The sequence below is a fragment of the Plecotus auritus genome (genome assembly GCF_963455305.1).
Source record: "Plecotus auritus genome assembly, chromosome: 6".
In the NCBI taxonomy this organism is placed as follows: Eukaryota; Metazoa; Chordata; class Mammalia; order Chiroptera; family Vespertilionidae; genus Plecotus; species Plecotus auritus.
In genome coordinates, this window is record NC_137773.1 from 110,057,181 (window position 1) to 110,081,573 (window position 24,393).

Below are 24,393 nucleotides of genomic sequence, written 5' to 3' on the forward strand. Positions count from 1 at the left end.
TGTTATTCTTAGACAGTCTCTTATTCTGTAGGTCAACTCTGTTATTTTTAGATAGTCTCTTATTCTGTAAAATAACTGTTTTAGTTTGAATAATAGAAAAGATAAACTTAACTGTCTGACCTTGCAAGCTAGCCATCTAACATAAGGGGCTGATGCACTGATACTGATGCCAGGTGTTTGTATAGATATGTACTCAAGGTTACAGGTGTCTGTATAGATATGATATGTACTCAAGGTTACAAACTGTCTGCAAAAATAACTTACACAAAAAACTAGAAGGATATAAAAAGGAAATACTCCTTTCTGTGTTTGTTCAGAATTTGACAGAGGTAATCTGCTCTGAACCCACACGCAATAAAGATGACTCCTAACTAATTGGCTCATTAAGGGGTCTTACCTAGCTCGCTGATTCGAGATACAACAACAGAATTAACATCATTAAAATGACCATACTACCCAAGGCAATCTACAGATTCAATGCAATCCCTATTAAAATACCAATGACATAGCCCTGGCCGGTTTGGCTCAGTGGATAGAGCGTCGGCCTGCGGACTGAAGGGTCCCGGGTTCGATTCCGGTCAAGGGCATGTACCTTGGTTGCGGGCACATCCCCAGTGGGGGGTGTGCAAGAGGCAGCTGATCGATGTTTCTCTCTCATCGATGTTTCTGGCTCTCTATCCCTCTCCCTTCCTCTCTGTAAAATATCAATAAAATATATATATTTAAAAAATAAAATAAAATTAAATTAAAAAATACAATACCAATGGCATATTTCACAGAGCTAGAACAAATACTCCAAAAATTTATATGGGACCAAAAAAGACCCTGAATAGCCACAGCAATCTCGAGAAAGAAGAACAAAGTTGGAAGAATCACAATACCAGATATCAAATTATACTACAAAGCCACCGTAATCAGAACAGCCTAGTACTGGCACAAGAACAGGCATATAGACCAATGAAACAGAATAGAAACCTCAGAAATCGACCCAAGCCATTACGCTCAATTACTATTTGACAAAGGAGGCAAGAGCATACAATGGAGTCAAGACAGTCTCTTAAATAAATGGTGTTGGGATAATTGGACACATGCAAAGAAATGAAACTAGACAATCAACTTACACCATACACAAGAATAAACACAAAATGGATAAAAGACTTAACTGTAAGTCGTGAAACCATAAAATACTAGAAGAAACCATAAGCAGCAAAATTTCAGACATTTCTCATAACAATATGTTTACAGATACATCTCCTAGGCCCTAGGGCAAAGGAAACTAAGGAGAAAATAAACAAATGTGACTACATCAAAATAAAAAGCTTCCGCACAGCAAAAGAAACCATCAACAAAACGAAAAGGGAGTCCACTGAATGGGAGAACATGTTTGACAATGATACATGTGATAAAGGGTTAATATCCAAAATATATAAGAAACTCACACAACTTAAAGAAGACAAACAATCCCATTAAAAAATGGGCAAAAGGTGCTCGCTTCGGCAGCACATATACTAAAATTGGAACGATACAGAGAAGATTAGCATGGCCCTTACGCAAGGATGACATGCAAATTTGTGAAGCATTCCATATTTTTTAAAAAACAAAAAGAAAAAAAATGGCCAAAGGTCCTAAATAGATACTTCTCCAAAGAGGACATATAGATGGCCAAGAGACATATGAAAAAATGCTCCAAGTCACTGATCATCAGAGAGATGCAAATTAAAACAACAGTGAGGTATCACCTCACACCTGTCAGAATGGCTACCATCAACAAATTAACAAATGACAAGTGCTGGCAAGGATGTGGAGAAAGGGAACCCTAGTACACTGCTGGTGGGAATGCAGACTGGTGCAGCCATTATGGAAAACAGTATGGAGTTTCCTCAAAAAATTAAATATGGGACTGCCATTGGACCCAGTGATCCCACTTCTAGGAATATATCCTAAGAAACCCAAAACACCAATCAGAAAGAATGTATGCACCCCTATGTTCATAGAAACACAATTTACAATAGCTAAGATCTGGAAACAGCACAAGTGCCCATCAGTAGACGAGTGGATAAAAAGCTGTGGTACATTTACACCATGGGATACTATGCAGCAGTAAAAAAGAAGGATCTCTTACCCTTTTAGACAGCATGGAGGGACCTGGAGAGTAATATGCTAAGTGAAATAAGCCAGTCAGAGAAAGACAAGTATCACATGATCTCACTCATTTATGGAATCTAATGAACAAAATAAATTGATCAACAAAATAGGTCCAGAGACAAAGAAACATAGAACAGACTTTGGAATCTGAGGGAAGGTGGGGGAGGGTGGGTGGGTGGAAAGTGACCAACCAAAGAACTTGTATGCATATATGCATAACCCATGGACACAAAAAATAGGGTGCTGAAAGCCTGGGATAGGGGGCGTGGTGGTCTGGAGGGGGTAAGTGGGGAGGGAAAAGGGGACATATGTAATACTTTCAACAATAAAGATTTATAAAATAAATCTGTAATAAAATAAAATTACAGACTATTTGGAAATAATAATAAATAAACTATATATGGGATATGCTCTAGGGACTACACAGAGAATAACAATTAGCCTTACATGTATTTATTAGAAAGCAAGAGAGATACAAAATAAATAAGGTCACAAAATAAATAAGGTCACAGGCATATACTAGTAAATCAAAATGTCAAAACAAGGGTAATGAAATGACCTCCCAAAAAAGTAGAAGAAAAAAAAACAAAAGATAGCCCAGCCAGCATGGCTCAGTGGTTGATCATTGACCTAGGGACCAGGAGGTCACAGTTCCATTCTGGGTCTGGGCATATGCCCGGGGTTGTGGGCTGTATCCCCAGTGTGGAGTGTGCAGGAGGCAGCTAATCAATGAGTCTATCTAATCATTGATGTTTCTATTTCTCTCCTCCCTTCCTCTCTGAAATCAATAAAAACATATTTTTTAAAAAAACTAAAAGATAAACAGATAAGACTGGATACAGAGACCCAACAGCAGACTAGAGGAACGCAAGAATCAAGTCAAAGATTTGAAATACAAAGAAGCAAAAAACACTCAACCGGAAAAGCAAAAAGAAAAAAGAATCCAAAAAGTTGAAGATAGTGTAAGAAGCCTCTGGGACAACTTCAAGCGTACCAACATCAGAATTATGGGGGTGCCAGAAGAAGAGAGAGAGCAAGATACTGAAAACCTATTTGAAGAAATAATGACTGAAAACTTCCCCTACCTGGTGAAAGAAATAGACTTACAAGTCCAGGAAGCACACAGAACCCCAAACAAGAGGAATCCAAAGAGGACCACACCAAGACACATCATAATTAAAATGCCAAGAGCAAAAGACAAAGAGAGAATATTAAAAGCAGCAAGAGAAAAACAGTTAATTACCTACAAGGGAGCACAGAGGATTTGAAGTTCACCCATGACATGGGAAGAGGAATTTTGAGCAGGATCTTGGGGAAAGAGCATGGATTGGCAGACAGAATAGGTGGTTAAGGTGCCACAGGCAAAAACGTGAGGGTGGAAGTGCATGTGTTTTTCTGGTGACAATTTGGAGCCAAGAATAAAAAGAGAGAAGGTAGGAAAAGCTAGGATGAGCACCGAGAGGTGGAGATTGAGGTGACAAAATCCCTGGATGGGTCTGAAGATGAGGGAAGACATTTTATTTTCAAACTCAGGCGCGGAGGTGCCTCTCCAGTCGAAAGCCCACCTCTGTGCTCACTAGTGTTTTTCTTTTTAATATATTTTTATTAATTTCAGAGAGGAAGGGACAGGGAGAGAGGAAGGGACAGGGAGAGGGGAAGGGACAGGGAGAGATAGAAACATCAGTGATGAGAGAGAATCATTGATCAGCTGCCCCCTGCACACCCCACAATGAGGATCCAGCTCCACAACCCGGGCATGTGCCCTGACTGGGAATCAAACTGTGCCCTCCTGGTTCATAGGTCTATGCTCAACTACTGCGCACACCAACCTGGCTCTGTGCTCACAAGTTTATCTTAAGCTGCTCTAACTGCCCGTTTCTTTTGCCACCTTTCCTTGGCAGAAGAGAAAGATTAAGCTCTGCACGGTATAGTTCAGTTGGTTGGAGACTCATCCCATGCACCAGAAGGTCATGGGTTCGATTCCAGGTCAGGGCACATACCTAGGTTGTGGGTTCGATCCCTGGTCAGAGCGTGTACAAAAGGCAACCAATTGATGTGTCTCTCTCACATAGATGTTTCTCTCTTTCTCTCTTCATCTCTCTAAAAAAATCAATAAGCATATCCTCAGGTGAGGATTAAAAATAGATAGATAGATAGATAGATAGATAGATAGATAGATGATAGATATAAAAAAAAAAAAAAAAAAAAAAACAAGAGAAAGATTAAATCATCTACTTGTGAGTTTGGCATGACTGTATTCCGTCTCCACTGGTGCCCCATGCTGTGTGGAGATGGCCTTTACGCTGCCCCTGAATTCCCTCAAATGACTTCATTGTGAGGCTGATGGGCACCAAGGAGAACCTGCCTAAAGGACCCAATGAAGAAGCTGTCAAGGGTGGGTTCTCCATGGTCAAAGGGTAGGAGGGTCTTTCCCTTCCCACTGAGAGCCCCCTGCTAGTCCAGCTTTCGTCGTTCTGGATATAAACCTTTATGCATCTCGTGAGGCCTTGGATGGACGTGCAGGCACTGGCAGGTGGGGTCCCTCTCACATCCCCCCAGGACTGTGTCTGGGGCCGCAGAATGGACTCTGCCTGCTACCTTTGCAATCTTGCATCGGTAGCCTCCCCTCTCCCTGGGAAGCCTGGAGGACCCCCAGGGAAGGCAATGAAAAGCCAGGATTAACATTTCCAAATAGCCCCTCCACACTGTTGCCATCTTTCTTCAGCCTGAATTGCTTCAGGTCCTTCACACTGTCAAAGGGTTCCTGGTTGCTACGAGAACAACGTCCTCCTGCCCCGTGTGGCATGAGAAGACCTCGGTGATTTGGTCCTATCTGTTCTTGTCCAGCCTCCCCTCCCACGGGAGATTTCCATACACTGCCCCAGCAAGCCCACAGCCTGTGCTAACCACATGCTAGCCACATCCCTCCCTCAGAGTGGCCACCTCCTCCTAGGACATCTCTGTGCATGCGTAAGCCCAGGATGCATGCACCAGATGCTTGCCTGTAACAGGTCGCCTACCCCACCTGGTCACCCAGAGCCCAGCACCTGCACAGGCCACCGAACAGCAGACATTTCTGTGAGTCCCTGGGGCTGTGTGTCCTACAGGTGCTAGACGGCCATGTGCCACGACTCGGGCCCGTCCGGAGGAGGATGTCAGTGCGGGTTGCACCCAGGTGACTGGCACCTTGATCCACTGCACTCCTCTCTCACTGATACCGAAGTTGCACAATGACCTCTGGCACAATGGGGCACACTGGGTTAATGGCTGCTTCTTTCCTGAGCTCCATCCTTTAGAGAATTCCCAATGCAGGGCATCATTTCATTTCCAAGTTGTGTGTGACCAGCTCCTGCAGCTTTACTTACAGCAATGACCCCAGTAGTCTATCTTGCGCCCTGGCCCTGCAGAGGAGAGTAGAACTGATTAAGTGTTGGGCACCAGATCTTTCCTAACCCTCACTTAGTGATGTTTCAGGCCAGTCTGTATCTTTTGCTGTGATGATGAGGAGGGAGGGGCCCGCTAGCAAGGTCAGCCTGCCTCCCTGGAGCCCCAAGCCCCAGTCAGCCAGCTGAGCATCCCCCTCCCCACCGCTCTGCAGTCTGCAGTCTCTACAAAACTCCCAGGCACCTTTGCCCTCTTTTTAAGCCCTTGGAATGACGTTTTCCATGGAAATTTCATTCATGATGTGCCTCACAGGGACAGGATGTGACAGGGACTTCCTCCTTTTGTCTATCTTTCTTGGTTTTTGTAGCAAAGGGCAGAGCAAGCAGCGGGTGTCTTAAGGTGGAAGGTGGGTGGGTACTTGCCACACGTGAGCTGCCCCTCAACTGGACCAAGACTCTTCACAGCAATCATCTCCTTTGCCCCAGAGTTGGGCTCGCCAGGACTCGTCTGCCACTTCGGACCCTCCGCTGCAGCCTGCCAGGTACATGGCTCACTCCCAATGCCTGTCTAAGCCTCCACATTTCAGAACTGGGAAGCAGAAAATGGTGGCTTCTTGAGAGAGCACAGGTTGGCCCCATCTTCCCAGCAGGGCCTGGCTGCAGAGAGGGGTGTTTGGAGTGTGGCCATGGGGAGAGGCAGCTCCACCTGAGGAGGCGGAACCGGATGCCTCCCGCTTCCCTCCAGCCTCGCTGAGGGTCCCTTCCTGGGGAGGTTCATGTCTCTCGGAGACTTGGGGTAGAAACTCCCTTGTGGGCCTATGGAAATCAAATCAAAGCAAGCCCGTGAGCATGGATGGATCGATCGATAGCTTGTGGAGGGCCAAGGTGCAAACCCTACTCCTGGGCTCACAGCTTAGGACACGGGGCCTGGGAGGAGGGCGAAGCTCGCCAAGAGACACTCAAAGCTGAGGGACTGGCGATCTCCAGACCGTGGCTGTATTTTAGGAACTGGGCATGTAGGAGGAGCAAACTGGGACGGGTTGTGGGCCGGGGATGCGAGAAGGAAAGGAATGAGGGGGACTTGGGCTCCCCCTGGGCAGAGGGGGCGGCATTGTGCTCCAGTGTGCATGAGCCTTCCTCCTCCCGGGTCCCCAGGAGGGAGCAGGCCGAGCTCCCTGGAGAGCAGGGAGAATGTACCCACCCACAAAACTTAGCTCCTGCTGAACCCTTGTCTGCCCATCCTCTCCCCACTGGCTCCTCCACCTTCCCTGTTCCCAGGCCTTTCCCCAGCAGAACCTCCTCACCCGACCCAGAACCTGGAATCCATGCCCACGGTGGGGGTGGGGGGTGCACAGCTGGGGGAGAAGTGTGCCCTTGCGGGGTCCTTGCTCTCCAGGGAGGACAGAGCCTTAAAGCAGAGGCCAGGAGGGTGAGCTCCAGGCGGCAGGTGGGGGAAGGGTGCCCCCGAGGTGCTGAGTGGGTGGATCTTCCTGAGCAGGGTGCAAGGGTGGTTTCTTTCCCGGGTTCTTGTCCAGGTGGATTTGAAGAATGAAGCCACAGACAAAAGGGGGTAGATGAAAACAGTAGAAATTTATTGGAAACAAGTACAGACTCCCACGTGGGGAGAGGTCCCACGGAACCCCTTTTTCTAAGGTTTATAAAGGCTGCAGTTCTTTGTTTCTTGATGCTGCCTTCCAGGTGGTAGAATATCAACTTCAAAGCTCACACCCCACGCAGTGCCCCCCTTATTCTCTCCCACTTCAGTGGCAGAATTCTCTACCTGCTGTGGAGATCTGTCTTCCTCCTTCTCCCATGTGTCGGCATTCTCTATCCCCTGTGGAAGTTTGCTTCCTTTCTCCCCACCCTGTGGCTTTCCTATCTCCTGAGAATGGGTGTCTTCCTCTCCCCTTATCCTGTGACACCTTTTGTTCTCTGTAAATTATGTCTGTTGGCAGCTCCAAGCCCCCACCTATGGGCTCCAAGCCTTCCTCCCACAAGGACCCTCTTTAGTTCTAAAACTCCCTAAACCCGCCTATTTACCCCTAAAAACTCCTTTCAGTACCACAGGGCATTCAGCCCTCTGAAGTCCCTTCAGGGAATTGCCAGACTGTCTCCCTCTGAGTGAAGGCTTCCCAGGCACATCCTTGTGTGTTGGGAGCAAAGATACCATAGGGCATGTGCCTTCTGTTCAAGAAGGTGCTGCTCACAAGCTCTAAGGGAGACTCGGTTTTGAGGGAGCTTTTAGATTTTTACTCATTGGCTGGTGGTTGGCTGGTTGGTTGGTTCATTGGTCTTTGGGCTGGTGCCTGGGGACTCAGTGCACAAGAGAGGCTGTCAGGGCAAGTGCTGTGGCCAGGGGGTTCCTACAGGGGTCATGATGGGCGGGGACAGGAGACTGAAGGTGCACACAGTCCTGACACATGCACAGCTGATGAGGAATTCAGAGAAACGCAGAGCTTGAACCCCCCACTCCACCACCACCTCTTGCGCAGGCTGGTCAGCTGGCCTCCTTGTGCCTCCATTTCCTTGTCTGTGGCAATAATCTTAATACTCTGGTGTAGGTAAGTGATTGGTAGATACTAAGGTCTCGATTTGTGCTAATTTTTTATTACTCTGAGAGAGAGAGAGAGAGCTCCCCTTCCAGCCTTGGTGACAGAAATCACATGGGTGTATCACAACAGGCACCTGCAGTCCTACAGTAATTTCAGGGTCTGGAACATGCTGATGGCCCCAGCCCGCCCCCCCCCCTCCGCCCCGCCCAGGTGGCAGCCTCCCCTGCCCAGGAATACCGGGGCATGCGTTCCTCCTGTGAAGCACGCCAGCCCACGCTGTGGGCCTGATGAGCCATGGCTGCCACAGAGAGGACTCAAGTCAACAACTACCATAAGACTTGACTAACTCCTCAGAACCCAGCCAATCCAAACAGATCCGTCAAGTGTCCTGCGCCCTCCTGTCCTGAGGCGTTGGCTGCTACTAAGAGACCCTCATGGTTTTGCCTTCCTGCACCTCTAGTTAAGAGCCCAGAAGTAAAGACCGAGGCCCAAAAGAGAAGAGAACAGGGAGGAGAGAAAACGCACCCCTGTTCTGGCATTCTTCGCTGCTGGTTTCCAGGCCTGACACGTACATGTTCCTCCATCAACCAGAAGGGTGAGAAGCTGCACTGTCTGGCCAGAGCCTGGACCCCAGCCCAAGGCATCTGTTCTCTGGTTGTTGTATGAATAGTCATCGCAGTAGCTGCTGGCCTGGAATACAGCCAGGACCCCTCCAGAAGGGACTCCGACTTCCTCCCCCACAGAGGCCCCTCCTGAAGCACAAATCAAACTGGTCCAGCTTGCCTCCCTCTCCCCCTTCCTGTGAGCTCCTGGAGGGCAGGGACCCTCGCCCCTGGCCCACTCACCTCACAGGCTATCACCTCCCACCCCCACTGTATTTTGGTGATCCCAGTCCTTCCAGCTCAGGGGTCACCTGGGGTGTCTCCCCTCTCCCATTAAGTCACCCACACACCTCCTCTGGCCCCTCTTCTGCTGAGTAACCTAGCAGTTTTCAAGTCCTTCATCTAAACCCGGCCAGTGGTATTGTTAACCATTGGTTGTGGCTCTGCGGCCACAGGACCACAGGAGCATGTGCCATGTCACAGGTCTGTGTGAAAGGAAACCAAACAGTGGTGTGGGAGGAAGAAGGAGGGAGAAGGGAGGCTGAGGATGATGAGCGTAGAAACATGGGGCTCCCCCCCGCTATGATGGAGTGAAAGGAGGGGGATGTCTCTCCGGAGGAAGGAGGAGGGGTGCAAGCAGCTGTTTGGAAGGTGGAGGCAGAGGGAGGAGGAGCTGACTTTTTTTTTCTTTTTTTTTTTTTTTTAATATATTTTATTGATTTTTTACAGAGAGGAAGGAAGAGGGATAGAGAGTTAGAAACATCGATGAGAGAGAAACATCGATCAGCTGCCTCCTGCACACCTCCCACTGGGGATGTGCCCGCAACCAAGTCACGTGCCCTTGACCGGAATCGAACCTGGGACCCTTCAGTCCGCAGGCTGACGCTCTATCCACTGAGCCAAACCGGTTTTGGCAGGAGCTGACTTTTATTTAGAGCACCCAGCCAACCTGTGGGAAGCTTAGCGACCCTCTGAGTTGGCATTGGTTTCTTCTATTGTTCAAGCAAAGAAATGAGGTTTAGCCAGTTATAAAATTTGCGTAAAGTCCCACAACTAAACAGAGGACAAATGTGGAGAGGATTATGTATCTCCCAAGATGCATCGCCTGCCCGCACTTTGGCTATAGGACTGTGAGACATGTCGCAAGTCCCTAGGTGGTGTCAGGAGTAAGAGGGACAGCCCTCGCCTGTATTGGGGATGGGTTTCCTGGACCACAGGTGGGGGTTGGTGTAGGTAGATGGCCATCACTGTGGCCTCAATGTTGCCATAGACTCAGGGCCAGTCGCCAGCTAACCTCCTAGAGGCTACACCTGAGGGTCTAGGACTGGAGGGAGATGTCCCAGGTGCAATGAAAGTTGGTCAGCAGCTGCCAGGCATGCGTCCCATTTCTGAGAGATTAGAACTCTGTGTTTGTTCATCTGTTTTGTGGACCTGATGTTCCAGGCCAAGGGGAATGGGAACAGGGCTGGGCAGGGAGAGTGAAAATGCATGTGAGAGTTTTTATAGATTTCCCTTTGTAGAAAGTCACTAAATACTAGCTGAGCCCCAATACAACACGTGGCTCTATTTCTGGCTCTAAAACAATGTGAACCTCAGGAGCTGCTTCCTCTGGGACCCTTGGGACCTGTCACCATGCGGCTCCGTGACTCCGAGCAAGGCCAGTGATGCCATTACCAGTGCTGCCTGGTAAATTTAGAAGCAGCTCTCACATCCGGCTATGGTTTAGAAGAAGCATGTCAAACTCAAAGGCTAACACGGGCCAAATAAATGAGGCATGCGACCCGCAGGCCACTAGTTTGACATGCTCGGTTTAGAAGAAGCCAGGTACTGGGGTTGTTAAGAACCACACAAAAGATAATTAAGGCACTGATAGCCCTCTGGCCTGAGGGGCTGGGTTCCAGCTCTCCTGTGTCACCTCAGCATCTCTTTGTCCCTCTGCAGGTGACCCTACAGCTGAAGAGATGGTAAATTTCCCAGTTTCCCTGGACTCCTTTCAGCGGGTACCTCAGCCCAGCAGTCTCGTCTTCCTCATCCACCTCCTCCTCATCATCATCCTCCAGCCTTGGGAGACAAACTCAGGTAGAGTATCCAATCTGCAGCCCAGCCAGCCAGAACGTGAGCCTATCAGACTCTACCTACCCCTCCTGCAGGTGCACCGGCTGGGATCTGTAGCCATGCCAGGTACTAGTATTTAAGGGTATTTCCATCCCAGTGGTTAGAGCCATTGGCCCCACGCACCAGCCAGCTCCACCCACAGTGTTCTTTCACCATCGCTCCAGCCACCCAGCATATTCCTACACACTCCCCACAGCTCACAAGCATGGCAGGGGCAGAGCAAGAGTGCCCAGAAACTCTTACTGGTCTGGGCTTGGGCTGAACCAGTTGGGAAATACTTTTAAATGCACCTGTCCAGCTGTTTGTGATCAGGGTGCAAGAGAAATGTACCCAAGTTTTGGGAGCAGAGCTAAGAGAATCATTTGGGGTTTTTTCCAGAAAGCCAGAAAGAACCCTAGATAGGAGGAAGTGTTTCAGCAGAGCCTTGCAGGGGACATATATTATGCAGAAAGATGACAGGTGGAGGGTAAACTGAGGGAGGGTGCACCCAGGGAGAGGGCCAGGCATCAGGTGTCGGGGGAAAAGCTGGAGAAGGAAGCTAGTTGGAAGGTTGTTGGGGCTTCACCCGTGGCGACAAGGGATCTCAAATGGAATGAACAAAGAAGGCACTGCCATGCCCCACCGAAGGGTGGGTGGGATCCATGACGGGAGAGCTGGAAGTGAGGTTTTTGTTAAGCTTGGGATGAATGTAGTCTTTAGCTTATCTCCGAGGGAAGGAAAGGAGGCTCACAGAAGACAGAGAGAAGAGTGAGGCATGCCGGGTGGCAGGAAACAGCTCGTGCAGAAGAACTGCAGAAAGAATAGCAACTCTCATGGAAACTGCAGAAACTGGAGGGACCAGATGGATATGCCATGAAAGAGGATGATCAAATGAAAGATCCTGGTGAATAGAAGTCTCTAAGGCAGGGCTCTCTGCCTCCTGTTCATCAGACAGCCTTGTCTTCCAGCGCAGTGCCAGCTGCAACCCTGACACACAGTGGTGAAGGTCGGAGTGAACAACTTTGGCCACCTGTTCACCAGGGCTGCTTTTAAATCCGGGAAAGTGGGCATCGTCCCCCTCAATGACCCCCTTCATTGATCCCAACTGCATGGTGTACATGTTCCAGTATGATTCTATTCAAGTTCAAAGGCTGAGAATAGGAAGCTTGTCAACAGTGGAAAGTCAATCTCCATCTTCCAGGAGTGAGATCCTGCCAAAATCAAATGGGGTGATGCTGGTGCTGAGTATGTTGTGGAGTCACTACCATGGAGAAGGCTGGGGTTCACTTGAAGGGCAGAACCAAGAGGGTCATCATCTCTGCCCCTTCTGCGGATACCCCCATGTTTGTGATGGTTGTGAACCATGACAAGTATGACAACTCCCTCAAGATTGTCAGCAATGCCTCCTGCACCACCAACTGCTTGGCCCCCCTGGCCTAGGTCATCCATGACAACTTAGACATCGTGGAGGGACTCATGACCACAATCTATGCCATCACCGCCACCCAGAAGACCCTGGATGGCCCCTCTGGGAAGCTGTGGTGTGATGGGTGAGGGGCTGCCCAGAACATCATCCTTGCTTCTGATGGTGCTGCAAGGCTGTGGGCAAGGCCATCCTGAGCTGAATGAGAAGCTCACTGGCATGGCCTTCTGTGTCTCACCCACAATGTCGGTTGTGGATCTGACCTGCCACCTGGAGAACACTGCCAAATATGGGACATCAAGAAGGTAGTGAAGCAGACATCAGAGGGCCCCCTCAATGGCATCCTGGGCTATACTGAGGACCAGGTTGTCTCCTGAGACTTTAACAGTGATACCCACTCCTCCACCTTTGATGCTGGGGCTGGCATTGCCCTCAATGACCACTTTGTCAAGCTTGTTTCCTGGTCTGACAATGAATTTGGCTACAGCAACAGGGTGGTGGACCTTATGGTCCACATGGCTTCCAAGGAGTAAGAGTCCCCTGGACCACCAGCCCCAGCGAGAGGAAGAGAGGCCCTCAGCTGCTGGGGAGTCCTGGATCCAGATCTATCCCTCAACACAATAAGAATCTTCTAACTTCCACAGTTTCCATCCCAGACCCCCTGAAGAAGGGGAGGGGCTTACGGAGCCCTACTTGTCATGCACAATCAATAAAGTTCTCTGTACCCCCCAAATAAACATCTTCAGGAAGGATTTGACTTTTTTTAATATATATTTTTATCGACTTCAGAGAGGGAGAGAGATAGAAACACCAATGATGAGACAGAATCACTGATTGGCTGCCTCCTGCATGCCCCCCACTGCAATCCAGCCAGCAACCCAGGCATGTGGCCTGACCAGGAATCGAACAGTGACCTCCAGGTTCATAGGTCAATGCTCAACCTCTGAGCCATGCCAGCTGGGCAGGATTTGACTTTTAGATTTAAAAAAAAGAAGAAAAAAAAATGTAAAGTGCACTAGCTGGTTTGGCTCAGTGGATAGAGCATCAGCCTGCCGACTGAAGGGTCCTGAGTTTGATTCTGGCCAAGGGCCATACCTTGGTTGCAGGCTCAATCCTGTGTGGGGGAGGCAACCAACCTATGTGTTTCTCTCTCTGTCTCTCCCCCTCCCTTCCACTCTCTCTAAAAGTCAATGGGAAAAATATCCTTGGGCCCTAGCTGGTTTGGCTCAGTGGATTGAGCATCAGTCTGCGGACTGACAGGTCCCGGGTTCAATTCGGGTCAAGGGCACATACCTTGGTTGCAGGCTCCCGGCCCTGTTCAGGGGCATGCAGGAGGCAACCAATTGATGTGTCTCTCTCAGATCACTGTTTCTGTCTCTCCCTTTCCTTTCCACTCTCTCTAAAAATCAATGGAAAAAATTTCCTCGAGTGAGGATTAAATACATACATAATCTCCTCAAGTGAGGATTAACAAAAGAAAAAGCAAGGAGCCCCATAGATTATTATTATTATTTTATTAAAATATATATTTTTTATTGATTTCAGAGAGGAAGGGCGAGGGAGAGAGAGATAGAAACATCAATGATGAGAGAGAATCATTGATTGGCTGCCTCCTGCACACCTCCCACTGGGGATCAAGCCCGAAACCTGGGCATGTGCCCTTGACCAGAATCAAACCTGGGACCCTTCAGTCCATAGGCTGACGCTCCATCCACTGTGCCAAACCAGCTAGGGCCCCATAGATTATTTTAATACCCTTTGCTGTTACAGAGGCTGTGTATATGTACACTATAAAAAATATAAAATCAGCCCTAATTGGTTTGGCTCAGTGGATAGAGCGTTGGCCTGCAGACTGAAGGGTCCCAGGTTCGATTCTGGTCAAGGGCATGTACCTTGGTTGTGGGCACATCCCCAGTACGGGGTGTGCAGGAGGCAGCTGGTCAAGGTTTCTCTCTCATCGATGTTTCTAACACTATATTCCTCTCCCTTCCTCTCTGTGAAAAATCTATAAAAATGTTTTTTAAATATATATATATATATATATATATATATATATATATATATATAAACAAAAAAAAAGAAAACATTTATTCCCATTATTCAGAAATTACCAATTCATTTATTTTTTTTGAAACATACTTTTATTGATTTCAGAGAGGAAGGGAGAGGGAGAGATAGAAAGAAACATCAGGGATGAGAGAGAATCATTAATAGCCTACCTCCTGCAACCTCCTGCCTCCTGCACGCCCCCTACTGGTGATCAAGCGGGCAACCAGGGCATTGTGCCTTTGACCAGAATCAAACTCCAGGCCCTTCAGTCTGCAGGTCCACGATCTACCCACTGAGCCAAACCGGTTAGGGCCCAATTCATTTCTTTCATGACAGTAACTTGTTCAAGAAACCTGACAGGCTGTCTTGTAGGGTGTCTCACCTTCCTCATTCGAATGGTTTACTGTAGATTTCTGAGCTGCAAAGGGGCATGACTAAAGCTTATATTTGAGGAGAGCTGTATTTGGCCATTGTTCTGTCTTCTCATCCTAGAGGAGGTCAAGGTGATTGGCCCTGGGGAGTCCATCCTGGCAAATGTCGGGGAAGAGGTGGAGTTCCCGTGCCACCTGTCCCCGTACCGAGACGCAGAGCACATGGAGATCCTCTGGTTCCGGAGCCAGGCCTCCGACGTGGTGCACCTGTACCAGGAGCGGCGGGAGCTTCCGGGGCGGCAGATGGCGCAGTTCCAGAACAGGACCAAACTCATCAAGGACGAGATCTTGGACGGCACCGTGATCCTGCAGCTCCACGGCGTGCTCCCCGCCGATGAGGGCCCTTATGGGTGCCGCTTCCTCTCCAACGACTTCTCCTTCTCCGGGGAAGCTGTCTGGGAGCTGGAGGTAGCAGGTGCGTGAGCTGGCCAAGCGCCAGCGGGGGAGCCATAGGGAAGGGCCCATTGGATGTAACTGCTTGACATCAGAGTAGACCGGGAAGCGCGGAGAACAGGGTAATTACTCTATTTTTAAAAATTAGAAAATGAACAACAAAAACGTTGTTCACAAAAAAAGATACACAAATAACCCTTAAACATATGGAAAGATGATTGATCCCTTTTACTCATCATGAAAGGCAAATTAAAGCCACACTGACACGCAATTTTTTACTTCTCAGTCTGGCAAAAATTATAAAACTGGTGGAATTGCGGGGAGGAGGCCCTCTGCACCACGTAGACAAAGTTCAAGGTCCCAAAGCGCCAGTGCCTGGGGATTCGGCAACTGCAGGATTATCTGTGCACCTCCCTTTGAACACCAATCTCACCTCTAGGAGTTTACCCTGAAGAGACACCTCCCACAGCTAAATAGAAAAAAGGCATGGGGATACGTTTAATCTTTGTAGCATTATTGTAATTGCAAATTGGCGGAAGCAACCTAAAAGAGTGAACACAGGTGCTGAGTGTGGCCCATCATATATGGGGTTATCCATACTACGCAACTGGAGACATAGCTCTATGAACTGTTGTGGAGTGATTTGCAGGTTGTTAAGACAAAAGAAAAGCAAGATGCATATGGTGTTCTGTAGTATGTAAGCTTTTGTGTGAGAAAGAGGGAGAAACACTGCACAAAAGAAAACACAGGGAGGGTGAGTAGAAACTAGTGAAATGAGTTCCCTAAGGCAGGGGCTGCGCTGGCATAGAAAGGTCTGGGCTTTCCTGACATACATCTTTTACAGTATTGGCATTTAAACCACATTAATGGTTTGCATATTTAAAACGTAAAGCTAGCACCACAAGGATAGGATGATAAAGGAGTGTGTATGTCACAGGCACTTGAGCCCTGCTGGGATTCAGGAGAGAGAGAAGACAAGCTGTTGCACTTTGGGGAGGGATTATTCTTCATTCTCGGGGATTGTCCCTTGCATAATATGACTAAATGTCAGTAGCACATTCGAGTAATATGCCCCCTCCATGTTTCCAGATGTTCCAACGGACCCCTTGTTGACAGTCCGTGGGTGGAGGCTATGGGCCCATGTTGTGCTCAGAGCAGTCATAGTTTGTAATACCTTATGGTGACTGCAAATGATAAGCTTTAACCACAACTTCCAGGAAGGCGCCTAATTTTTCCCACTCCTGCCTCTCCCAGGAATGGGGTCAGACCCTCACATCTCCCTTGAGGGCTTCAAGAAAGGAGGCATTCAGCTCAGGTGCAGCTCCAGTGGCTGGTACCCCAAGCCTCAGGCTCAGTGGAGAGGCCACCTGGGACAGTGCCTGCCTCCGGAGTTCGAAGCCATCACCCAGGACGCCCGCGGCCTGTTCAGTCTGGAGACATCTGTGGTCGTCCAAGGGGGGGCCCACAGCAACGTGTCCTGCTCCATCCAGAACCCTGTTCTGTTCCAAAAGAAAGAGTTTGTGGTCCAAATAGCAGGTCAGTGGGTGCTGGCTCACCTTCATTTTCCTAATCGTCACATCCTCCATGTCCATTGTCCCAAAGTCACATCTATAAAGTCACAACAGTACGGGGGCCTGGCTGGGGTGAGCTGACCTTGACATCTGAAAAGTCAGCAATTTGGATATCAGGAACCTACTAAGAATACAACTGACAACCCCACCCGTAAACAGAGAAGGCCCCAGAGAGCCAACATTACAAGGCCATCAGCTAAAACCCAGAAACTCTACTCATGGGAGGCAAATGTTCCTAATGTGATCCCTAACAATATTTACTGAGGACCTACAATGTGCTCCAAACCCCTGTCCTCAGTTCACATTCCGTGGGAGAAACACACAAACAGGTGAATTACGTTGTACATTAGAAGGTGTTAGGCGCTGTAGGGAATAATGAAGCAAGGAAGAGTGATAAGACATGGTGGGGTGTGTATGTGGATTTAAAAGTGGTGGATCAGGGAAGAAGTCAGTTAGGCAATGAGTTGAATAGGCCAATATTTAACATCAAAGTCTTTTTCAGAGCCTCTCACTGAAAGGTTTAATGTTCATGGCTCTAGTTGTTTTTAAGTCTTGAGGACAAACCCAATCTATGGGGCATTTATCCACATAGGTCCAAATCAATAGTTATAATAACAGAAATAAATTTTATCCTTATAAATGATGATTTATCCTCAGGTAAGAGGACTTGACAGTACACACAGTTCATTTAAATATGGCTGGCAATTTGGGTGGCCACCTGTGTTAGCTAATTGTCCTTTTTACTTATTTATCTATTTGAGCGAGAGAGCAAAGGCGGGAAGGAGGGAAAGAGGAAAAAAAAAATCTACTTGTTGTTCCACCTATTTATGCATTCATTGGTTGCATCTTGTTTGTGCCCTGACCAGGGCTCAAACCTACAACCTTGGCATATCGGGATGTTACCAACGGAGCACCCAGCCAGGGCTATGGTAGCTGATTGTATTGATCCAAAGGGAAGATCAAACATTGCATATCTTTATGACAAGAACGCAGTTACCACTTGGAGCCAGGTGCCTCCGGGGAAACTCCCAGGACACAGGATAGAGGTGTTTTCTCTTGGATGTTTACATTTCAAAGAGATGGTTTTGAGCTCCTGAAGAGAAACTGTCCTGGGTTGTAAAACTGGCAGGAGGCTTAGTTAGCTTTCAAAAGAATTTGCATACATCTCAATAGGATAGAGAAAAGATTTACAAGTTTTCCAAAGAAGATGGTCTAAGAAAGGGGGAAGGGGGAGGGGCAAATCTCTTTTCCTTCTTACACCAGGGAAATTGTTTCTTTAGATGTGTAGATGTTTTGTTGATATCAGAAACCCAGTTTGCTTCTCGCAAACACTTTGCTTCTACGTCTCATCACACCTTTGGAAGAATCGATAGCAAAGCCGCACGGGCCTTTATAAAGGGTGTGAGTCACATGGATATCTATTAGGGGGGCATTCAGGTAGAGGGAACAGCAAGTGCAAAGGTCCTGAGATGGGACTGTGTGTGGCTATTGGAGGAGGTGGGAGGGGAAGGAACGGGGACAAGATCAATGGTAGCTGGTCAGGGTGGCATCAGACCCTGAGACTTTGCTCTCAACCCTTAGCTGAAGTGAAGGCCCAAGTCGTATGGAACAATAGTTTTGTACCAGACAATAAAAATGCACCGCTAGAAAAATTAAACAAACAAACAAACAAAAGAGCACATTGTGCTAAGTGGAATGTCAGACACAAAAGGACATATATTGTCTGATTCCACTTTTATAAGGTAGCCAATTCATAGAGACAGGAAGTAGAATAGAGGTTACCCGGGGCTAGGAGGGCGGGGACATGGGAAGTGAGTGTTTACTGGGGACAGACCTCAGTTTGGGAAGAAGAAAAGTTCTGGTGGTTGCACAACAATGTGAACCAGTTAATGCCACTGAACTGTCAGCTTAAGTTGGCTAAGATAGTACATTTTATGGGATGTATATGTCACCACGATAAAAAGAAAAAAATGTTTTAAAAGACCACTGAAATGAAAGCACCGATTTTTTATAATTATCTGCCCCAGACACAGAATCACTCTATTAAATTGCCACACGGGTTTCCCAGGGGTTATTCTCCATTGTGCACCTGCTAACTGTCTGCAGCGACCTCCCTAGCGACCTGGGGAGGAAAGAGTGGGTTGTCCATCAGTCGGGCTTTGCTATCGATTCTTCCAAAGGTGATGAGACGTAGAAGCCGAGTGTTAGCCAGAAGCAAAGGGGTTTCCCATATCAACAGAACCCCTGGGATGCAGGCGCAGGGCGAGAGCGAGAAGAAGCAGAGAGAACTCAGGACGGCGGGCCCAGCAGTTCAGGGCGGGCAGTGGTTCATTTACTCCCCCGGTTCATTTCCTCCGCGCCCGCTGGTCCATCCCCCAGTTTGCGCGCTTTCCCTTCCCGCGGAGCTAGCCCAAGTCCCGCAGTTCCTCGGGACCCTGCCTTCCCAGAGCCTGGGCGGCGCCCATTTACAGGTGGCTGCGCGGGCCCCGGAGGCTCAACTCCCCAGCCGTCGCCCGCGACGTTTCCCAGCGACACGGGGCCCAGGAGCGTCCGGAACTGAGTGCGAAGAGACGCCTCGATCAAGACAACTCCTGTGGGTGTTTTCCAGACGTGTTTTTACCCGGACCCGCGCCGTGGAAGACAGCCTTTCTCGGGACGTTGGTGGTTGGCCTGCTGCTCCTCCTGGCCCTGCTCGCGACGCTGGCGCTATGCTTCTTCCACCGGCAGCGGCGGGCCCTAGGTACCCGCGGGCGGGCCGGGCGGGGCGGGGCGCGGAGGGCGCGGGACCCACCCGGGACTCTGCCCACGCCTGCTCCTTTCCTTTCTCCTTTCAGAAGAGCTGAAGGAGCAGACGGAAAAGGACAGAGGTGAGCGGGGAGAGGCTCCTGCAGAGGGGCCCTGGGCAAACGGGAGGAGTCAGACTGGAAGGCTCGGGAGCAGCGCCGGGACGCGCGGCGGGGGTTTGCGCTTCCGACGCCCTCGCCTCGGAGCCCGGAGCCCGCTCCCCACGCGAGTCCAGGCCAGCCTGGTCCCCAGAACGCGCGGGGACCGAGTCTGTGCACTTTGAGAAAGCGAGGCGTCAGCGTTCGTTGATCGAGATTTCCCCTTTTCTTCGTTTCTTCTCCAGGGAAACTCACCGCAGAGCTGGGTATGTTCTGGGTGCCCCGCGCACGTAATGCACCCCATACGCCGCCTTTGGACAGCGATAGATGGCAAAGATCTGATTCTTAATCCATCCCACTGCGCCTTCCGCGTCTTCTCTCTCAAACGGACTCGAGCAAAGCTGCCCTGGAGGCCCGGCCTCACTCAGACCCTCTGGACAGACCCTCCCAGCCCCTTCCCTGCCACTCACAATTCCACTATTAAAGGTTTATCCCTCTGGCTCATGTTCCTAGGATATGCTTCTATTTTTAATGCAAGTGCCACTGGGGAGGGTGGCACCTTGAGCTTGCAAGAAGGTGATAGAGCATATAGCATAGTCTAAATGAGTGCGAGCTGCGTAGCGCTGACTTGCTCAGGGGCATTCACTTTTAAAAGACACAGGGCGGGCAGATCGAAGGCATGCATTTCTAGTGGCAAATGATCAGTCCTGGCATCCAGCCAGGAGAAACAATTCAGTGTGATGTCCACCCGGCCCTTTAAATAATGCACCCGCGCACCCTGAGGCTCCGGCGGGCTGCACTCAGTGGCTGGACTCAGCCAGGAAAGCCGGTGATTTCAGGGCGGATGAGCAGTAGCTTCTTCAAACCAGACCTGAGCCCTGGGAAGAGGCTCCTCAGTGCCAAGACCTGCTCCCGCTCCCACACCCCTCCCGCTGTGGGGATTTCTGCCCTAAGAGCAAAGAACAGGATGAGGTGTAAGAATCCTCAGGGGAGGGTGCAGAGATGGATGGGATTGAGGGGAGCGGTGGGATAAGACTGAGGAACATCTTCCCAGTGGCCTGACCGCCTTCCGAAGATGGGCCAGCCAGCCCAAGGCTGATGCTTTCTCTGTGTTCTGCTTATAGGGAAGGCGCAGTCAGAGCTTGGTAAGTGACACCTCTTAGAACTGTTTCTTCTTGTCCACCTTTTAGCATCTGGTTACCCAGGTACGTTCTTATCTCCCAACCAGGTATGATGGCCAGGCTGGAACGCTGCTGGCTCTGTGGGCGTGGGCGGCAGGAGAAAGGGGAGGGGGCTGGAGTGGGTGCAAATTCCACCTGTGAGCAGGGAAGCTGCAGGAACCTGGTGTTCTAATTCAGGGTTGTTTTTTGTTTGTTTGTTTGTTTGTTTGTTTGTTTCCTTAACTGCTTCAGACTGGAGAAGGGCTGAAGGCCAGGCTGGTGAGTGAAGTCCATTTCTCCCCCATTGTCCACTTTACATCTCAGCGTCCCAGTCACTTTCTCTGATTAACCAACCACATCTCATCCCATTTATTCCACAGCTTCACTCAGAATAAATTAGTCTATGTCACTGGTAGAGGTTATATTCGAGTTTTTTATATTGTCCTGAGGTGTACGCATACTGTAAACCATTGGTGCCCAGCCTGGCTGCAAATAAGAATCCCCTAAGCTCCTGGTGCCAACCCTCAAAGACTGACCTCTGGGTCTGGGGTGGGCATTTTACCCTACACGTAAACATTTCTCCCTGTATCTCCCTCCATTCACCCATAAAGCAACAGATCTGAAATCTACCTTCTATGATATGTATTCTTGCAAAATGTGCACTTGTTTTGTGCACATGCATTTTAGTTTATGTAAATTACCTTTACAGTCTCATGCTGCTCCTGGCTTTTCTCACCATCACTGTGTTTTAATATCCATCCTGCTGCCACGTGCACATCTGGTCTGCTTCTCCTTGTTGCCGAGCCTCCATTTCAGCCAGCCGCCCTCCTGAAGTAACAGCCAGCCTGCTCTGACCAATACCACCACATGCAACACAAGCATGCCGCCTTCTGGCCTGTGTGGAGACTTCTCTGGGATGTACACCCAGGAAGGGAATTGCTGGCCCAGGGAGTTTGTCGCTAAGTAGGACAGAGGGATCCCCGAAGGCACCGCTATCACCCCGCCATTGGCAGTGCATGGAGCCCCACGTGCCCCCATCCCATGTGAGCCCGCTTGCTAAGCTTGCCCGTCAGTAGAGAGGAGTGATTCTCGCTGTTTTCTCAGTGTGAACTCCTCTGAACACGAAAGGGTTTGGGCATCTCATGTGCTAGTTGGCTGTTGGGGGCTCCTCTTCTTAGGCTGAATGGCTGGGCTCACGTTAAGAAAGGAGGCAAGACAGGTATCTAGAGGATGTGTTAGGACAGGAGCCAGCCTCGCCTGGGCCTCCTGGGGACCGAGCTTGCCAGTCAGAGGTGGAGGCTTCCTCTCCATCCTGCAGAACACCCACACTGCTTGTATTGGGCTCTGTGACCACGTGCTCTGGTCCCCTGCCCGTCGGAGCACGACTTCGGCTTGCATGCAGCGTGGGTAGAACCTAGCACGACACCAGCCCCTTACTCAATCCTGACTCCTTAGGAAAATGGACCAAATCCAGCTGTCATGGTGGGAATGGGCTCATTCAGTGTTACAGTGTCCCTCGTGCATCTCTCAATGTCCCAGGGATACAGACTCAGCTCTCTGAGCCTCATTTTCCTCTCTGTTTGGTTTCAGAGTGGAGAGCAGCGCAACAATATGCAGGTAACTGGAGGTGGGGCCAAGGAATGACATGACTTAGGTTGGCAGGATCTTTAAAGAGGGAGGTGGAGCAATCTGAGATTAGAGGAAGAGTCTGTCCAGAAGCCAAGTAGGAGCCTGCACACACAGACACACAAGTCCACTTGCACAGATATAACATGACCCACATGCCTGCATATGCACATATGCACACATACATGCTTAGATGTGATTAACTCACACATGTATACATTGGTGTGCACATACATACCCCCACAAGCATAGGTCTTTCTTGGTCTTGTTAATCCTCACCAGAGGATATTTTTTCCATTGATTTTCATTGAGAGTGGAAGGGAGAGGGAGAGACAGAGAGAAACATGATGTGAGAGAGACACCTCGATTGCTAATTGGTTGCCTCCTGCTTGTGCCTTGACTGACTGGGGATCAAGGCTGCAACTGAGGTATGTGCCCTTGACCGGAATCCAACCAACAACCAACCCTTCAATATGTGGGGCCCACGCTCTAACCACTGAGCACCTAGTGAGGGATCTTTCTTGGTTTTACTGGGTCTTTCCATCTGCAGGAGCAAATACAGAGTTGTAAGGAACCTTTCAGAGGGTCTGACAGAAGGGGTCCTTTGGGTTCCCATCCATCAGATGAGTGTGTTCTGGCAGTTATGGTGATGACAGGGCAGATCCTCTCAGAGGTCCCCTGCAGCTTTAAAAATCCTAAAATTGCTGTAAAACTGAGGGGGGAAAAAACCACACACGCACACACATACACACACACTGAGGCTCAGAGCTCAGCGATGCTCTCTCTAGGCCACACTGGTGGTGAGATAGCGGGACTAGCCCAGCCTTAGGCTCCCTTCCCTTGACCAAGACCTGAGGGCAGTGAGCCCTCCACCTCCAGAAGCCTGCCTTGTTGCTGTCTCTCCTCTCCATGGCACCGGTGTAGAATTCAGGATCCTTCCAGTTCAGGAAAGAAATAGGATTCCTCTTATCACATTCAAATGCTCCGGGGTGACTTGCAGGCCACTTCAGTCTCCGAGTGTTTGGGGTTGACATGAATATTCCACCAATTGTTCCAAAAATAGAGGTTGGCCATTTGGAGGGAGACAGGTAGGGACCAGCACCATCCAGAGCACTAACTCAGAGCCTCTGCACAGTGAACGTGACCCTGGATTCGGCCTCAGCACACCCCAGCCTGGAGGTCTCCCAGGACGGCAAGAGCGTGTCCTCCCGCGGGGCGGCGCTGGTCCTGGCGATGCCGGGAGACCCGCATCGGTTCACCGAGCAGACGTGCGTGCTGAGCCACCAGCGCTTCCGGACCGGCCGCCACTACTGGGAGGTGGACGTGGGCCGACGCAGCCGCTGGTTCCTGGGTGTCTGCCTGGAGGCGGTGGCGCGCGCGGGGCCGGCGTGCCTGAGCCCGGCCACGGGCTACTGGGTGATGGGGCTGTGGAACGGCTGCGAGTACTTCGTGCTGGAGCCACAGCGCCGGGCGCTGTCCCTGCGCGTGCCGCCCCGGCGGGTGGGCATCTTCCTGGACTGCGAGGCCGGGAAACTGGCCTTTTTCAACGTGTCCGACGGCTCCCACATCTTCACCTTCACCGACACCTTCTCGGGGCCGCTCTGTGCGTACTTCAGGCCCAGGGCCCCCGACGGCAGCAAACACCCCGATCCACTCACCATCTGCCCGTTGCCCGTTCGAGGAACACGCGTCCCCGAAGAGGATGACGGTGACACCTGGGCACAGCCTTATGAGCCCTCGGCGCCCCCCATGGAGCCATGGTGAGGCGCTCTCTGGGGTGGAGGAAGCACCGCCAAAATGCCAGCAGAGGCGACAGCCAGCCAGCACAGCAGAAAGGAAACAGAGAGAGGGACTTGGCCTGCGTAGTGTGTTTATAATTTCTTTTTTTTTTTTTAAAAAGAGGCAATTCCCAAGCTTGTCTGTGTGTATCATAGAATTGAGAAAGTGAGTAAAACATATTGATGTTGCCAGGAGCCACTGTGCTCACTGCAGAGAAGGGGGGAGGGGGGAGGAGGGAGGGTGAAGGGAGGGGGGAGAAGGGAGACATGTGATTGGATTAAATATATCCATTAATTTACATAC

At 49.8% G+C, this 24,393-nt stretch overlaps 1 protein-coding gene across 2 annotated transcripts; it reads left to right on the forward strand.

Annotated features, from left to right (window-relative positions):
• Positions 1-5,910: 5,910 nt before the first annotated feature.
• BTNL9 (butyrophilin like 9) lies at positions 5,911-24,393 on the forward strand. Of its 2 annotated transcripts, XM_080673857.1 has the most exons (11): positions 5,911-6,070; positions 8,541-8,675; positions 10,624-10,761; positions 14,741-15,094; positions 16,327-16,608; positions 19,252-19,383; positions 19,478-19,510; positions 19,771-19,791; positions 20,938-20,964; positions 22,276-22,302; positions 23,447-24,393. In XM_080673857.1, exons 3-11 carry the CDS (start codon positions 10,644-10,646, stop codon positions 24,073-24,075), a joined length of 1,623 nt encoding a protein of 540 aa, XP_080529983.1. In that variant the 5' UTR covers positions 5,911-6,070; positions 8,541-8,675; positions 10,624-10,643; the 3' UTR covers positions 24,076-24,393. The 2 variants fall into 2 exon arrangements, with proteins under 2 accessions (XP_080529983.1, XP_080529982.1); XM_080673856.1 differs by lacking the exon at positions 8,541-8,675.

What these genes read in the sequence shown, in the direction of transcription:
- BTNL9 (XM_080673857.1), top strand. Translation starts at nt 10,644, where the DNA reads ATGGTAAATTTCCCAGTTTCCCTGGACTCCTTTCAGCGGGTACCTCAG. An exon ending in CCGGCAGCGGCGGGCCCTAG is followed by an intron (nt 19,384 to 19,477) that starts GTACCCGCGGGC and finishes TTCTCCTTTCAG; the next exon opens with AAGAGCTGAAGGAGCAGACG. An exon ending in GAAACTCACCGCAGAGCTGG is followed by an intron (nt 19,792 to 20,937) that starts GTATGTTCTGGG and finishes TAACTGCTTCAG; the next exon opens with ACTGGAGAAGGGCTGAAGGC.